The following is a 13,159-nucleotide window of genomic DNA, read 5'->3' on the forward strand; positions in this document are numbered from 1 at the left end:
ATTCACAAACAAGGATGGGGCGAAGGTGACCACTTTGTCAACAAATGCGTGAGCAAATTGTTGAACAATTTAAGAAAAACCTTTCTCAACCAGCTATTGCAAGGAATTTAGGGATTTCACCATCTACGGTCCGTAATATCATCAAAGGGTTCAGAGAATCTGGAGAAATCACTGCACGTAAGCAGCTAAGCCCGTGACCTTCGATCCCTCAGGCTGTACTGCATCAACAAGCGACATCAGTGTGTAAAGGATATCACCACATGGGCTCAGGAACATTTCAGAAACCCACTGTCAGTAACTACAGTTGGTCGCTAAATCTGTAAGTGCAAGTTAAAACTCTCCTATGCAAGGCGAAAACCGTTTATCAACAACACCCAGAAACGCCGTCGGCTTTGCTGGCCCTGAGATCATCTAAGATGGACTGATACAAAGTGGAAAAGTGTTCTGTGGTCTGACGAGGCCACATTTCAAATTGTTTTTGGAAACTGTGGATGTCGTGTCCTCCGGACCAAAGAGGAAAAGAACCATCCGGATTGTTATAGGCGCAAAGTTGAAAAGCCAGCATCTGTGATGGTATGGGAGTGTATTAGTGCCCAAGACATGGGTAACTTACACATCTGTGAAGGCGCCATTAATGCTGAAAGGTACATACAGGTTTTGGAGCAACATATGTTGCCATCCAAGCAACGTTACCAACGTTATTTCAGCAAGACAATGCCAAGCCACGTGTTACATCAACGTGGCTTCATGGTAAAAGAGTGCGGGTACTAGACTGGCCTGCCTGTAGTCCAGACCTGTCTCCCATTGAAAATGTGTGGCGCATTATGAAGCCTAAAATACCACAACGGAGACCCCCGGACTGTTGAACAACTTAAGCTGTACATCAAGCAAGAATGGGAAAGGATTCCACCTGAGAAGCTTAAAAAATGTGTCTCCTCAGGTCCCAAACATTTACTGAGTGTTGTTAAAAGGAAAGGCCATGTAACACAGTGGTGAACATGCCCTTTCCCAACTACTTTGCACGTGTTACAGCCATGAAATTCTAAGTTAATTATTATTTGAAAAAAAAAAAAAAAAGTTTATGAGTTTGAACATCAAATATCTTGTCTTTGTAGTGCATTCAATTGAATATGGGTTGAAAAGGATTTGCAAATCATTGTATTCCGTTTATATTTACATCTAACACAATTTCTCAACTCATATGGAAACGGGGTTTGTAATAATGATATAAAAAAACTTATACATTTTTATATATATATATATATATATATATATATATATATATATATATATATATATATATATATATATATATATATATATATAAATATATATATATATATATATATATATATATATATATATATATATAAATAAATATATATATATATATATATATATATATATATATATATATATATATATATATATATATATATATATATATATATATATATATATATATATATATATATATATATATATATATATATATATATATATATATATATATATATATATATATAGTTTCTTTAATCTGTCCTGTCCAGCCACTCAGGCAAATCATATTGTTAATGTAGATGCCCATATTTGCTGTACAGGTTTGCTTTAGACTTATTTGTATTTACACTTTATTAAATGTTTGGGTAGAGTTTTATTAAACAAAATCCCTCCATTCAACAATTTTTCTACCGCTTGTCCCTCTCGAAACCAGTTTTCTTGTAAGTAATATAGATATTGATCAGAGCTGTTTATCTATTTTATGGAGGAATAAAATTAATCATAGAACTGGCACCCAATGTTATTAAAAAGTATAGATTTTGAATCGAGAGTTATTTTCAATCGAGAATCACTTCTGAATCAAATCGTTACCCCCAAGAATCAAATCAAATCAAATTGTGCGATGCCCAAAGATTCACAGCGCTAGTATTGATCTACTGTATACTGTATATGTGTGTGCGTATGTATTTACGTTTGTATGTATGTATAGTGTGCAAATGTATGTGTGTATGTGCATATTTAAGTATGTATGTGTTTATACATGTATATGCATGTTTATATGTATATGCTTTTGCATGTATGTATGTATGTATTGAATGTATGCATGTACTGTATATATGTACAGTATATTTGTCTCCCAGTATGTGCGGAAGCCAAAACACAGCCACAGTCACCCAGAGATGGCATGCATGAATAATATAGTAAGCCACGTCTAGAGAAATATGCTTTACAAGTGATTCCTACCATGTTTGGAGAACAGGGTGTAGTAGAATTTATATTTTTGTGTCTAGAGTCAAACTCCGGTGAGCCTGGTTATTGGTTCATTTAATCACAAATGATTTACACGGTTCTTGGAATTCTAACCCTATCCATGAGTGTAAGATTCAATTTTATGATGGTTGTTCATTTGAAGTTAGCGCGTATAGGTAGTACTAGCAGTAGTTGCACTCAGTAATGTAATGCTCCTCTTGAAGCCAAGTACAGTACATACTTTCACAGAGCTCTAAGTTAACAAGTGCTTGAAAACATCTGAAATGTCATTAAAAAATATTCACTTGATCTGATCTTTGTTTTTAGAACTGCTGAAAATGAAAGGTTGTACTGAGTAAGTCTGTTTTTTTCCTGATCCTTCTTTTTCCAACTTTCTTCAAATAAAACACGAAAGTACTGCCAAGGAAACAGACAGTACCGGTACATGAATATTTTACTCTAGTCGAATTGATTTGCTAAGCTTATTGAGCTTTTTTTGTGTCATGGAACTTTACTGTACCTAAAAATAAATCAAGTGTCTATTCTTTCTGTGCAGGAAGTTTACATTTAACCCTAAAGAGGGAATTGACAACCCACTGATGGTACACACAGAAGGTAACAAGCTTCTAATGATCCAGTGGAGAAAACGCTATTACACAATCTTTTCTTTCTCAGAGTCAACCGCAAGACCTCGCCTGTGTGTGCTGAAGAAAGAGGAAGGAGAATCGTTTGGCTTTCATCTGTGCTTGGAATGGACGCAGCGTGGTCACATCATTAGAAACGTGCTTTCAGGAGGGGTGGCAGCACGTTGTGGACTACAGGATGGAGACAGGCTTCTGGAAGTCAACAACGTCTATGTTGACGACATTCCCCACCCGGAGGTAAACATTTGTTTGAATGTCAGATCATTCTCTTTTCCAGTTTAAAGGGGAACTGCACTTTTTGAGGATTTTGCCTATCGTTCACGATCATTATGAGAGACCAGAACACATATGTCTTTTGTTTTTTTATGATTTTAAAGATGATAAAAAACACCTGGAAGAGGCTGCAAATGGGAGTCACCGTTGTAGCCTTCAAAGCTCTCAAGAATATATTCAAAACCCTCCATCAACACTGCAAGTATAAATATATGTATATGTATGCATATGTATATGTATACGTATATATATATATATATATATATATATATATATATATATATATATATATATATATATATATATATATATATGTATATATATATATATATATATATATATATGTATATGTATATATATATATATATATATATATATATATATATATATATATATATATATATATATATATATATATATATATATATATATATATATATATATATATATATATATATATATATATATATATATATATATATATATATATATACATATATATATATATATACACTACCGTTCAAAAGTTTGGGGTCACCCAAACAATTTTGTAGAATAGCCTTCATTTCTAAAAACAAGAATAGACTGTCGAGTTTCAGATGAAAGTTCTCTTTTTCTGGCCATTTTGAGCGTTTAATTGACCCCACAAATGTGATGCTCCAGAAACTCAATCTGCTCAAAGCAAGGTCAGTTTTGTAGCTTCTGTAACGAGCTAAACTGTTTTCAGATGTGTGAACATGATTGCACAAGGGTTTTCTAATCATCAATTAGCCTTCTGAGCCAATGAGCAAACACATTGTACCATTAGAACACTGGAGTGATAGTTGCTGGAAATGGGCCTCTATACACCTATGTAGATATTGCACCAAAAACCAGACATTTGCAGCTAGAATAGTCATTTACCACATTAGCAATGTATAGAGTGTATTTATTTAAAGTTAAGACTAGTTTAAAATAATCTTCATTGAAAAGTACAGTGTTTTTCCTTCAAAAATAAGGACATTTCAATGTGACCCCAAACTTTTGAACGGTAGTGTGTGTATATATATATATATATATATATATATATATATATATATATATATATATATATATATATATATATATATATATATATATATATATATATATATATATATATATATATATATATATATATATATATATATATATATACATATATATATATATATATATATAATGTAGTAACAGACAATATGTAATATGTACAATATTTACCGTAGTTTGGTCATTTTATACATTACCGGAACTGATTTCTTCCACGCATTGATTTCCGTTCAGTGATAATAGAAAATTTTTGTTCAAATCAGGATTTACAACCTTATCTTTTTGAAGCTAATTATACAGAGGATAAACTGCTGCTTATAGAACCCAGCACGAAGGAAGGGTGAAACGTCGGAGCAGACGAAAGTGACTCGAAGCTGTAGCTTCTAATTTGAAGTAATGCTATTTCGACATAAATGGAATGCTTACCCAAATAAACCGAAAAAAACTTCCCTGGCCACCTGGACCAAACAGACATCGAGTGAGTCACATTTTCAAGATTAATCATGATACACGCAGCACATCATGCGTATTATTACAACTACAGTACATACACAGTCTGGCTAGCTGTGTACAAAAAAAAAACATGAAATGTGGGCTAATACTTTACAGATACTTCAATAGGATTGTTCATGTTTTTCAGTCAGTACAGATTGGTGTTCTATCGCAATGTTGTGCATTCATACTCAAACGCATTTTGTGCTTACGTAGAAGCTAGCCTGTCTCTTTTCATAGTTAACTTTTATGGCTAATACCGTAGCACGCCGATGTGTTACTATGCTAGAAAAAGAGTTCCTCAGTGTACGCTGTTACAATAACAATGTCGCTACAGTTTGGTTATTATACAGGTTACAGGACGTAATTGAAGTATTGTTGACGGTTTTTGAAATAATTTTCAAAGTGATTTAGAGGCCGAATGGATTGCTCCAATTAGCTGCACTGCTAGCCATCAAGAACAAGCCAATTTTTACATGTTAGAATGCAAAAAACTAACAACTTTTGTCTTCTTGTCTCTCATAATGATTGTGAACAATAGGCAAAATTCCACAAAAAGTGTAGTTCCCCTTTAAAGGCTTCCATCCTACTACTGTATTTAAATTACACTATGTAACTTTACAGAGTTAGTTTTTATTTTAAAAAAGACATATAAAACTATTTAATCACTGTCTGAAACTTTTCTTGTTTTAGGTCATTTCAGGTAATTCATAATTTTTGCAAGATAGGATATTTTTACCAACTAAATTTGATGGCAATTATGAATTCAAAATGTAATTCCCTTTACACTTATTATGTTTCATCAACTCTTGTTCTTTTTTTGATGGATGCACTGGCTGTACTTCTTTTGTTGCATTGTATTTGTTCTTACTTTCATTACTGCATACTATTAATGTATTGTACACACTTTATAAGTGACCAACTAGAAACACAATACTTACTGTAAAAGAAATGGTGTGTGTAAGAATAATTCAGCTGTGATTCTTCCTGCTCTTTTCAGACATGTTGAATAGTGTAAACATGTGACTACCGGTAGTTACTAATACCGGTACACACATTGAAAACAATAACTCATAGAGTAAATACAGTAAGTGTGTTTGTGCATCAGGTGGCCAAGAGAATAAGGCTGAGTGGACACCAATTATGTTTGTTGGTGTTGGACGGACAAGAATATGAAAAAGCATGTGGTCATAACCTGCACCATCTTGTCAGAGCACACAAGAGCCCAGACCTCAAACCACCAAGATTGTGTCACATCGTCAAAGATCCCGCCTCAGGTCTCGGTATCAACTTCATACCTGTAGGAGGTAATACTGCATTCGTTCATGTCATTTTCCATACTTCTTATGTTTTACTGTTTATATTTTACTACTTATAATCTAGTACTTAATTCTACTTATACTATTTTACTAGTTATATTCCAGTAGTTATATTATATTACTTATATTCTACTATTGATTGATTGATTGAGATTTTTATTAGTACGTTGCACAGTGAAGTACATATTCCGTACAATTGACCACTAAATGGTAACACCCGAATACGTTTTTCAACTTGTTTAAGTCGGGGTCCACTTAAATTGATTCATGATACAGATATATACTATCATATATACTATCATCATAATACAGTCATCACACAAGATAATCACAATGAATTATTTACATTATTTACAATCAGGGGTGTGGAGGGGGGGGGCGGGGGGGTAGGATATGGACATCAAGTAGTGGACATAGAGAGAGAGAGAGAGAGAGAGAGAGAGAGAGAGAGAGAGAGAGAGAGAGAGAGAGAGAGAGAGAGATCAGAAGGCATAAGAAAAAGTATCTGCATTTGATTGTTTACATTTGATTATTAGCAATCCGGGGAGGGTGTTAGTTTAGGGTTGTAGCTGCCTGGAGGTGAACTTTTATTGCGGTTTTGAAGGAGGATAGAGATGCCCTTTCTTTTATACCTGTTGGGAGCGCATTCCACATTGATGTGGCATAGAAAGAGAATGAGTTAAGACCTTTGTTAGTTCGGAATCTGGGTTTAACGTGGTTAGTGGAGCTCCCCCTGGTGTTGTGGTTATGGCGGTCATTTACGTTAAGGAAGTAGTTTGACATGTACTTCGGTATCAGGGAGGTGTAGCGGATTTTATAGACTAGGCTCAGTGCAAGTTGTTTAACACTGTCCTCCACCTTGAGCCAGCCCACTTTAGAGAAGTGGGTAGGAGTGAGGTGGGATCTGGGGTGGAGGTCTAGTAGTAACCTGACTAGCTTGTTCTGAGATGTTTGGAGTTTAGATTTGAGGGTTTTGGAGTTGCTAGGGTACCAGGAGGTGCATGCGTAATCGAAAAAGGGTTGAACGAGAGTTCCCGCCAGAATCCTCAAGGTGCTTTTGTTGACCAGAGAGGAGATTCTGTAGAGAAATCTCGCTCGTTGGTTAACCTTTTTGATTACCTTGGTTGCCATTTTATCACAGGAAAGGTTAGCCTCTAGAATGGAACCTAGGTAGGTGACCTCATCTTTCCTGGTGATAACAATGTCACCCACTTTTATGGTGAAGTCATTGACTTTCTTGAGGTTGATATGGGACCCAAACAGGATGGATTCTGTTTTACCCAAGTGTATAGATAGCTTGTTGTCAGCGAGCCAGGTGCAAATTCTACAGAGCTCAGCACTGAACTACTTGAAGTATACCACTTATATTCTGCTAATTACATTCTACTTCTTATATTCTATTACTTATGTTTTACAAATTATAGTCTATTACTTATATTTCACTACTTGTATTGTACTATGTATATTTTACTACATATATTGTACTTCTTATAACGTACTACTTGTATTCTACTACTAATAATCGACTACTTATATTCTACTATTTATATTATACTACTTATAATCTCCACGACAACCTATATTCTGTTACTTATATTGTACTACTAATATTCTCCAATTTATATTTTGCTACATACGGTGCAAATTGAGAATGGCCTACATAAAAATAAAAGGCTGTGGTCCACTTATACATTAAAAATGCTAAAAATAATCCAGTGTAAATCAATTTACGCTAAAATAACTGAACAACGTATCCACATCTGGGCCGCACTTCGGAGTTGGTTTATAACAGTGGTCCCCAAACTACGGCCCGCGGGCCACATCCGGCCCGCCAGCGTCCAAAATCCAGCCCGTGGAAAGTCCCAAGTTAAAAAAATTAATATATATATATATATATATATATATATATATATATATATATATATATATATATATATATATATATTTTATTTTATTTTTTAAAAATGTTATCTGTCCTTTCTAATCCATTCTCTACCGCTTGTTACACTCGGTGTCTCCGAGCCGCTCAGGCAAATCATATTGTCTAAAAATGCATTTTACCATCAATAACGTGACATTGAACAAGGGTCAGATATGGTGTTGATTTTTTGGGGCGAGACTTGATTCTTGAATTATTTTTAGGTAATTGAACTAAGAATGTTTAGGCCTAAATATTAATATCAGAATCCATTCAACCATTTTCGACTGCTTGTCCGTCTGGGGGACATAGCATGTACATTTGGGTAAACCTAAAGGTCAATGAATCTTGAAACCAATTGCAGAACAGCAACAATACCTTTAACATTTCAGAGAAAGCATGTGCCTCTTTGGTGGTAATTTATACTACAGCAGGTTATTGATATTACATTATATTGGTCATTCACTGATAACAATCAGTATTTATAACATTAAGATAGGAGGTAAAATGTCCTACTTTATTTGACGGTCTTTGAATGCACCATAGCGAAGTTTTATACATTATGACATCTACAGTACTTCACTTTAGTTTGGCTTTTCTCTAAGAATCGGCTCCCAAAGAAGAGTCAGCTCTCTCGGCTCACAAACAGTTCGTAATCATGTGTTACCTCATATTTTAGCCTAACTTAGTAAATACAAACAGATTGTGTGTTGGTTGGCCATTTGCATTCAGTGTTTACTAGCGTTAGGCATAACGCATAATACAGAATAATGGCAGTACTTTGACTAGTAACGCGTAATATAATTACTTACTTTTACGTGCGATACGTTTGGTGTAACATGTCATGCTATTTTTGATGTGCTTCTGTCAACAAGATTATGTCAGAAGCACGGCGCTTATCTTTTTACTAGTGCAAGTACAACTACCAACCAAGTCCTAAAACTTTATGAAGTACCTCTAACAAGTTAACACAGCTGACACAGCTGAGCTAATGCTGCTGAGCTCTCACTGAAGTCACACTCACTCTGCAACTGGCACCACCTTTTAAAGGCACACACTCACTGTTCCAAAAGCATTGACATGTGTTAAATATTTGAATTCAACTTGTATTTGCACAAAAACAAACAAACAAAACACGGCAAACTAATCTACACGACCAAAAACCAGCCAGACTCTTTACAAGCTTCTGACAGGTTTGTTGGTGTTGTCTTGTAGCTGAAAAAGGTTGCTTCTCTGTGAACGTGCTTCCTGGAGGGGCAGCTGAAAAGTCTGGAGTTCAGAAGGGGGATCGCCTGCTGTGGCTAAACGGAGCAGCAGTTTCCCATCTCACACACTCCGCACTCAGCAGGATGGTAAATGTTTGACTTCATCTCCCTCAGTATTTGGACACTAACAAAGTTTTTATAGTAAATCAAAGTATGGATTTTAACTTTATCTGGCAGTAACATAGTTTTTATAGAAAACAAATATGTTGGTGTTTGGCAGTGATATAGTTTATATAGTAAATAAACTAGGTTGGTATTTGGCAGTGACATATATAGTTTTTATGATGTTGCTTTATTACATTACTATAATATTTCTTTAGTCACACAATGTGTTATTTATTTATAAACCCTTCAAATGGGGATTTACTATACATTGGTAGCTCGTTAAACGTGTTTAAACTGTTCAGTGAAGCAGTCCATACCTCTAAAAAAAATACAACCGATCTTTACCACAGCTGCGTTCCAGTATTTAAATGCTAAAGATTGTACTCACGTGAAAGATTCCTTCAAATGGGATTCACGCTCAGGAAGACACAATTGTATTTCCATACTCCTTGTTTCACATACATAGTAGTTGCATGACTTCCAGGGGGGTGCATGCCTTGCCAGAACACCGGCTCCAATTTGAGAGCAAGCTGTAATGAACAGCTTGCTCCCAAACTGTCTATCCACAGTGCGAAGTCGCTTCTAAAAAAATTCAAAGTTTCTTCCAATTATCATTATCAGTGGAGCACTACAGGATACGGAATGGCCAAAATGCCACATACACACACACACACCAAGGAGGATAACACAAGAAGCTAACTGCTAGCTTAAAAGGGAACTGCACTTTTTTGGGGGAAATTTTGCCTAACGTTCACATTCTTAATGAGAGAAAAAGACAAACTTTCATTTTTGCATTTTAATTTGTAAAAATCGGCTTGTTATTGGTGGCTGGCAATGGAGCTAATGGGAGCAATCCATTCTGCCTCTAAATCACTTAAAAAATGCATCCAAAAAATGCCAACAGTACTTCATTTATGTTACGTAACCTGTATAATAACCAAGCTGTTGTACGAGCAAACACTGAGGAACTCTTTTTCTAGCGTAGTAACTAGGGCTGCAACAACTAATCGATTAAATCGATTAAAATCGATTATTAAAATAGTTGCCGATTCATTTTGTCATCGATTTGTTGGATCTATGCTAAGCGCATGCGCAGAGGTTTTTTATTTTTTTAATTAAATTTTTTATTTTTTTTAATAAACCTTTATTTATAAACTGCAACATTTACAAACAGCTGAGAAACAATAATCAAAATAAGTATGGTGCCAGTATGCTGTTTTTTTTCCAATAAAATACTGGATAGGATAGAATTGTAGTTTGTCTATTTTATCCGATTATTAATCGATTAATCGAAGTAATAATCGACAGATTAATCGATTATCAAATTAATCGTTAGTTGCAGCCCTAGTAGTAACACATAGTCTTGCAATGGCATGCTATGGCATTAGCTAGCAATGGCAAGAGGTAAGCTAGCTTTTGCGTCAGGAGCCAAATGGTTTTTGAGTTTGTAATACACAACATAATGTGATAGAACACCAATCCGTACTGACTGAAAAACATGAACAATCATATTACAGTATCGGTAAAGTATAGGAACACATTTCCTACTCAGTGGCCTAGTGGTTAGAGTGTCCGCCCTGAGATCGGAAAGTCTCTGGATACAGGAAGGCTTTTGAGGGTAAAACTCAAATGATTTAAATGGCAGCAATTAGTATAGGTTTTGCTTTTGTTTAGTTGTTGTGCACTAGACACTTTAGTGTGTTCAAAATATATGTAGCATCTGATTTATAACAATAGCAGCAAATTATATATTTAATAAGATAATAATACATTTAATAATTCATTAAGTGTGTCTGTCTTCATGAATAAGCAGAATCAAAGCCGTCAGACAAGGGGGAAAGGTGATGACAATTCTAAGGGCCACACAAAATTACTATGAATACACTGATATACAACTAATATATATTCATACAAATAATCAGAATTAAACAAAGCTTCAAGTCATACAATATTAACATTTTAATCATTTCAATAACCTCCTTGAACCCTTTTTAAAAAATGGTTTGGTCCACACTAGAGTTGTACGGTATAATACCACGATACTAATGAATCATATTCTGTAAAGTACCGGTAATTCATTTTCTACCACTTTTCCTTAATAATGTTGACAAAATAATAGAATGGAAAATGACACAATATGTTACTGCATACGTCCGCAGCTAAATTAGGAGCCTTTGTTTGCTTACTTACTAATAAAAGACAATGTCTTGTAGTTTCACTATTTTATATAAGGTCAAACTTGCAATAAGAAACATATGTTTAATGTACTCTAAGATTTTTTGTTAAAATAATGCCAATAAGGACATTTTTTGTGGTCCCCTTTATTTAGAAAAGTATCGAAAAGTACAGAAATGTTTTGAAATACATATTGGTACCGGTACCAAAATATTGGTATCGGTATTGATAACACTGCGCAGTGTTGGCACACGAAAAATCTATGCAGCGCACAAAATCCAAATCCAAATCCAACCTAAACACGAAACAAAATAAACACATAACAATTTATTCTGTGCCATTTCCAACAAGTGATTACAACAGATAAAACTATGACGAGACGTTTTAAAGAGGACGAGGAGGTGGTCTGCATCAACAATCTTTTAATTGAGTAAAAGTGATTACTGTCGGCCATATCACAAACCAAAACAACATCAGCAACAAAACTACTATCTATCAAAAATGGTCACTTTCTGCTGTAATCACACCAAAACAAACAAATCATATATTGTCTCAGCCAGTGATGCATTCATGGCCACAAAAACAGTTGGGACAACTCCAACACCACACATAAAGTCTGTTAGGTTGTTACAATGTGATACGGTTCACACGCAGCAAATCAATCTGATTTATCTCACCTGAATCTAATTAGCAACGGGGGGGCTCACCTTGATTGCTAATCAGAGAGCTTTAAAAGCTACAGTCACCCTGCCTTCCTCGCAGGTTCATTGTTTGCTCAACAAGACAGGTACGATCTTTTGAGAAATGCTAATACATGCTGCTGATCTCCAGCGTTTTTATAGACATTTTTGAATGTGTTAAACTCACAGTTTTTCCGTGCACCTTTGAGCTGTACATAATTTTGTTTGTTGGCTCATTGCATATAATAAAGGAGTTGCTTTCACGACGCTACTTTTGCCGCCTCCTGCCTTTTCCTGCCACACTTTAAGAAACACGACCATTGCCACAACGCGACCACCGAACGCGACAAATATATTATTTAATACAGGATATCTCCTATATGAAAAAAAACATCTTTCAATATGTATTTTGTTGCGTTCGGGTCATTCCAGACAAATGAATGCGCATCGGTGCTATGATGGTTTACCGCCACCCCACAGAGCATCCGTCTGTGTGCTAAAAATAGAGTTTCTGTTGTCTAAATTACGATCTGCAACACTTACTAAGACTGTACACACAACAGGTACTAACTCGCTGCCTATCATGTTAGCGCTATTAGTTGTTAAATTGAAATGAATGCCTTCTCATTTAGATGAGCATGACAACAAAGATTTCCATTGGTTTAGAGGCGGGCAGTACTTGTTCCAGTTCACATCTGCCAGTAGATGAATGTCACTGAGCAGTGACTAAGATTGTGGTCAAAAGCTTGCACCCATTTGCTGCAGTAGACACTCCTTTTTTTCCGTGGGTGAATGTTCAATTGTAGTCAGAGAAAAGTTGTATGTTCTCCTACCACTAGATTTTCACTCAGTCATTATATAGGACCCCTTAGAAAACGAGATGCTGCATCTTAAGGGGCTATCCTAAATACAATTAAAGTATGAAACTCCAAAAATTTGAATATCGTGTACAAGTCCATTCATTTCAACA

The 13,159-nt window shown here is 35.1% G+C and overlaps 1 protein-coding gene across 5 annotated transcripts in view; it reads left to right on the forward strand.

Moving 5' to 3' along the window:
• nherf4b (NHERF family PDZ scaffold protein 4b) overlaps positions 1 to 13,159 on the forward strand; it is a 65,357-nt gene that overhangs the window by 24,104 nt on the left and 28,094 nt on the right. For 3 of the 5 annotated variants that reach the window (XM_062048456.1, XM_062048455.1, XM_062048459.1), the window contains 5 exons: positions 2,578 to 2,605; positions 2,807 to 2,865; positions 2,926 to 3,131; positions 5,836 to 6,034; positions 9,180 to 9,316. In XM_062048456.1, the coding sequence (XP_061904440.1) occupies positions 2,589 to 2,605; positions 2,807 to 2,865; positions 2,926 to 3,131; positions 5,836 to 6,034; positions 9,180 to 9,316 (618 nt within the window). In that variant the 5' untranslated portion in view covers positions 2,578 to 2,588. Of the gene's footprint in view, positions 1 to 2,522; positions 2,692 to 2,806; positions 2,866 to 2,925; positions 3,132 to 5,835; positions 6,035 to 9,179; positions 9,317 to 13,159 lie in introns of those variants that run through there. The other 2 variants (XM_062048457.1, XM_062048458.1) reach the window with 2 other exon arrangements.

Source organism: Entelurus aequoreus, linkage group LG05 (genome assembly GCF_033978785.1).
Source record: "Entelurus aequoreus isolate RoL-2023_Sb linkage group LG05, RoL_Eaeq_v1.1, whole genome shotgun sequence".
NCBI classification, from domain to species: Eukaryota; Metazoa; Chordata; class Actinopteri; order Syngnathiformes; family Syngnathidae; genus Entelurus; species Entelurus aequoreus.